This window comes from Myotis brandtii, unplaced genomic scaffold (genome assembly GCF_000412655.1).
Source record: "Myotis brandtii unplaced genomic scaffold, ASM41265v1 scaffold797, whole genome shotgun sequence".
Lineage (NCBI taxonomy): Eukaryota > Metazoa > Chordata > Mammalia > Chiroptera > Vespertilionidae > Myotis > Myotis brandtii.
The window spans coordinates 184,536-189,475 of record NW_005371210.1 but is presented as its reverse complement, the minus strand read 5'-3'; the positions used below and the strand labels follow the sequence as shown (position 1 = coordinate 189,475).

At 67.3% G+C, this 4,940-nt stretch overlaps 1 protein-coding gene across 2 annotated transcripts in view; it reads left to right on the top strand.

The window, feature by feature from the left end:
- Window positions 1–1,218: 1,218 nt before the first annotated feature.
- Window positions 1,219–4,940, top strand: part of FAM195B (family with sequence similarity 195, member B) — a 5,051-nt gene continuing 1,329 nt past the window's right edge. The window contains exons 1-4 of one of the 2 annotated variants that reach the window (XM_005883641.2): window positions 1,219–1,570; window positions 4,016–4,067; window positions 4,171–4,289; window positions 4,835–4,936. In XM_005883641.2, coding sequence (XP_005883703.1) covers window positions 4,060–4,067; window positions 4,171–4,289; window positions 4,835–4,936 — 229 coding nt within the window. In that variant the 5' untranslated portion in view covers window positions 1,219–1,570; window positions 4,016–4,059. Of the gene's footprint in view, window positions 1,571–2,386; window positions 3,685–4,015; window positions 4,068–4,170; window positions 4,290–4,834; window positions 4,937–4,940 lie in introns of those variants that run through there. The other variant, XM_005883642.2, reaches the window with a different exon arrangement.

Sequence of the window (4,940 nt, the reverse complement as noted above, 5' to 3'; positions counted from 1 at the left end):
GAGGACTGAGCCGGGAGCGGACGGGAGGAGGGGCCGGCGAGGTCTTTATTTGGGGGGCGGCGGGGTTTCCAGGTGACGTCGAAGGGGATGCACAAGCCCCAGTCGTTCGTGGGGGCCGGGGCGCAGCTGCTGTGGTCACTCAGGAAGGGGCCTGGCCCCGGTGATGGACGGGCGGCCCCTCGGGGGTCTAGCGCCGCAGTGACCTGCAGGCTGCCGGGGCGGACCATTGTCTCATTGGCTGGACCTGGGCCGGGGAGAGCCCCCCACGCGCAATGGCGGGAAAGTGGAATCTAAGGAAACCCGCTGCTGGGAAATTCCGAAGGGACAGAGCGAGCAGCAGCTGCGTCACGGGTTCTACTCGGAATTCCCGCCGCCACTGTTCTGGGCCGCACATGCCTTCTCTCCCGCCCGGCGGTGGCTGTGTGTGGGGAAGGGGCTTGAGACGGGGTCAGAGGCCCGGCTGTGGGCCCCTGGCCTCCCCCAGGCGGTCTCCGGAGCCCTTGGTTCCCATGGGAGAGCAAGGTACTGCGTGTGAGGGCGCCCTCCAATGCCTGAGCAGGGCCACATCGATGTCGGGGAGGCAGCGCGGGCACAGGCGGGCACGGGGGCGTGGAGCCCAGCTGAACCGTCCGGGCGGCCCTAGCTGCCGTGGCCCTGGAGGCCCAGCGGTTGGGGTGCAGGGTAGCAGGCTGCTTTACCCACCAAGCCTCCAAAAAGGGGGTTGTCAGGCGCCTCTTCCGGGCCCAGTGTGGGGTGTGAGCTGCGTGTAAAGCGCCCAGTGCAGCCGCGCCCGCAACTAGCCCTGGCCAGGTGTCTGCCGTGGCCAGGTGTCAGCCGTGGACAGGTGTCAGCCGTGGACGGGTGTCTGCCGTGGACAGGTGTCTGCCGTGGCCAGGTGGCTGCCGTGGACAGATGTCTGCCGTGGCCAGGTGGCTGCCGTGGCCAGGTGTCTGCCGTGGACAGGTGTCAGCCGTGGACAGGTTTCTGCCATGGCCAGGTGTCTGCCCTGGCCCGGTGTCTGCCCTGGCCCGGTGTCAGCCGTGGACAGATGTCAGCCGTGGCCAGGTGTCAGCCGTGGACACATGTCTGCCGTGGACAGGTGTCTGCCGTGGACAGATGTCTGCCGTGGACACGTGTCTGCCGTGGACAGATGTCTGCCGTGGCCAGGTGTCTGCCGTGGACACATGTCTGCCGTGGACAGGTGTCAGCCGTGCACAGGTGTCTGCCGTGCACAGGTGTCTGCCGTGGACAGGTGTCTGCCGTGGACAGGTGTCAGCCGTGGACAGGTGTCTGCCGTCCACGGGCTCTGCTGTTCTCCACAGCGCCCTGTATTTTTCTGGGTCTCTGCCTCCTCTGAGTGGGTGGGGACTGTCGGGTTGCCCAGAACTGCCCCGTTCACGCTTCGCAATCAGCAGCATCCCTCTCACTCTCAGAAGTGCCCCGTTTGGCGGTACGTTCCTCCGATGATGGCCCTGTCCGTCGTCATAGCGGATAAGCAGCCCTGGAGAGCTCCTTTGAGGTGGTGGCTTCACGCGGCTGTGCCTGGATCCCTGTCGAGCAGGAGGGCCCGGTGAGCACCTTGGGGGCCGCTGTGGCTCAGATGAGGACGCTGAGGCCCAGAGAGAGAAGGGACTGGCCCAGGGGCAGCTGGATGGGTGACCTTCTGCCACTGAGTGGTTCTGGACTCCGCCCACCAGGCGCTTGGGCTAGTCAAGGCCTACAGAGTGGGGGGGTGGGGATGTGTGGTTCTCCTGCTGATGGCAGCCGGCAGAGGTGGCTCTGTGGCAGAGAATGTTTGGGGGTGGGCCAGGGGCCCAGCAGCTGGACACCTGGTGAATGGATTGGGCCAGACCGAGAGCGAGGTGGCAGCAGAGGCCTGGGTGGTGTCCGGGTGAGAAACGGCTTGGGAAGAGGTTGTCGGGAAGATCGTGCTGGCAACGCGTGTTGGGGGATGAGGGAGGTGGTGCAGGAGGCTGTCCCCATTGGGGTGGTCCTCGCACGGGTCCCCGGGAATGGGGAGAAGAGATGAGCACCTAGGCGGAGGCTCTGGGAGGGAGGCCCCTGTGGGCCGAGGGGAGACTGACTGTGTCTTCAGCTCTGAGAGCGCCTCGGGCGGCTGCACTCGAGGGAAAGAGCAGGCAGACTGGGACCTGCGGGCGGTGCCCCACGCCCAGCCCGGAGCGGTCAGTCCCTGGGGAGGCCTCTCCGGTGACAGCACGCGCTGCACGTGACGGCGCTCCGAGCTCACGGCTTGAAGCAATTGTGCTCGATGATCCTTGTGAGTGAGGCTCCTGGCAGGGCAGGGCCAGCACAAGGTCCTGGTGAGGAAGGCGGGAGGGAGCTGAGCTGAGGGCCGTGGGAGGACTCGAGCTTCCTGGCTGGGAAGCCATTAGTCAGGCCTGGTGGGTGTGCCCCGCCCTTGAGAGGAGGCAGGCAGTGGCTCCTTTGAAAATGTCGTGTTATTTGTCTTCACTCTGGAGGTGAGAGAACCTGCTGAGTGCTTCCCAGGTGCTCTGACCAGACCCCTCGGACGGTGAGGGTGCTCGGTGACTAGGGCACAGCCCGGCCCGGGAGCTGGTGCCACCTCAACCAGGTCCTGGTCTGGGCAGGAAGCCCAGCCCAAAGGGTGGCATGTGGTGGGCCCCCAGCGCAAAGACCCAGCATCTGGGGGCCTGAGGCCCAGCTCGGGGCCAGCTGCTCGAGGCCCAGCCCAGCCAGGCCTGGGACGGCAGAGACGAAGGGGAGCAGGGGGAGCCAGGCTGTGACCAGAGGCCGAGGCCAAGCTGCACTGGGAGGAGAGGTGGAGGCTGGCAAGGCTCTGGACCTGGCTGGCCAGGTCGAAGGGCACAGACTGCAGGGAGGCCAGGGCCTGGCCCAGGGCGGGAAGGGCTGGTCATCTTGCCGGCATCTCCATCCTGTTGCGTAATTGGAGCTTCCCCTCTGCTCACGGCCACAGCCCCTTGGGGAGTGGCCCTGGGCGCCCCCCTGTGCCCTGGCCCTGGGCAGGAACACGGCTGGAGGCCCCTGCCTGGGGGCCAGGGCTCCGGTGCCTCCTGGAGGCTGGTTTGTGCGTTTTTGTTCTGGACTGGGCCTGTGGGCGCCTGCTTACCTGCACAGGTGTTTAAACATGGCTGCGTGAGCCGGGGAGGACACACCCACCGACCCACCCTCCTGGCCCTCCGGGAGGGGCTGTGGCTCATGCTCTGGGCAGTCTGAGGGCCCCTGGGGTCCAGGGCGAGTGGGGAGGCTCCTGTGCTCCAAGCCCCCTCCCAGGCTCCCCACCCCAGCACCGGGGGTTGCCCTGCTCTGGGACGGGGACCGGCCTGGGACCAGCCCTGTGCAGCCAGTGCCTCACCCTGCGGTGTGTCCAGCTGGCAAGGTTGAGAGTGAGGCTAAAAATAGACTCGCACCCGGGGCTGTAACATCCCCTGGGCAGAGCCCGGGAGAAACAGGCCGGGCTCCAGGGTCCTGGTCACTGGGTCAGGCCTCGGGCTGGCGCTTCCTCCTGGCTCACACCCCTCCCCTGCCCTCGCCCTGCTGGCTGCGTCCCCAGCACCAGCTCGCTCACCCCAGCCTCCAGGACCAGGAAGCTGGGCGGGTTCTGTGCAGCCATTGGGCTCCTCACCGCTGGGGGCACCCTGATGGGAACTGAGGCTCGCGGAGGCAGCATGCCAGGCCCGGCAGGTGCGGGCAGGGGGGGTCCACCTGAGAGGCGCTGTGCTTCTGGAAATGGGTGTCCGCCGCCGGCACCATCCGTACCGCCCGACTCTGGGGAGGGGCCCCGGCAGCTTTTCCAGGTGCTGGGACTCGGGTGCTCCGGGCATGCATGCTGCTCCCACCAGTGGGGCCTGCTGCAGCCCCAGCCCAGATTGTGGCAGGCCCACCCTCCGGGTCCCCCCAGTAGTGAGGCCAGAGCAGTTTGTCATCAGCTTAGAGGGAGGGAGCGGCACCCCTCGCCCTCCCCTCTCGGGGGCCCCTGGAGAGGTGACCCGCCCTGTGTCCGGTTTCCCTTCAGAGGCTGAGGGACCCGGCAGCCGAGCGTGAGGACCAGACCCAGCGATGACCAGGTGGGTGTTAGGCCTCAGAGCAGCCTCCGTCCGTCCTGGGGGCAAGGGGCGTGGGGTCCCCACCCTGGTCCCCAGACTCTCCTCATGTGCCGGGTCCCCCCAGTTCCCCCGTCTCCAGAGTCGTCTACAACGGCAAGAGGAACAGCAGCCCCCGCTCTCCCCCCAACAGCAGCGAGATCTTCACCCCGGCCCACGAGGAGAATGTGCGCTTCATTTACGAAGGTACAGGCGCCCCCCTGGCCCCCCCACTCCCCCGGCCTCCGGGGCCCAGGCAGGCGGGTGATGGGGCCTGTCCCGGGAGAACAGGTTCTTGTGATGGGGCGGTCAGCACTTGGGGTTCCTAGTGGGCACTGCCCTCAGAGGAGGCAGTGTTTGTAGCTGGTTGGGTTATTTGTGGGGGCGGTGGGGGGAGGGCTGTGGAAGACAGATGTGCACTCTCGGGGAACCCAGTGGTGTCCCAGAAGTGGGCTGTGTGCCTGGAGGGGTGAGCGCTGAGCCTCTGGGACCGCAGCCCTGGGCATGCATCAGAGGATGAGGGGACAGGCCGCTCGAGGAGCCGGGCAGGAGGCCGAGGGGGTGGTCCAAGCGGGTCTCCCTGAGGGAGTGGGGTGCCCCGGGGATGACTTCAGGTCCAGAGCCGGCCAGTCTGGGGGCCACGTGCTGTGAGTGGGGAGAGGCTGTGAGGACGCCCTGAGGGAGGGGGGGGTGCTCTCCTGGCCGGGACACTGCCCAGTGGGCTGGAGCTCTGACTGCGTCGCCATCCTTAGCCTGGCAGGGCGTGGAGCGGGACCTTCGGAGCCAGATCTCGGGCAACGAGAGGGGCCTGGTGGAGGAGTACGTGGAGAAGGTCCCTAACCCCAGCCTGAAGAGTGA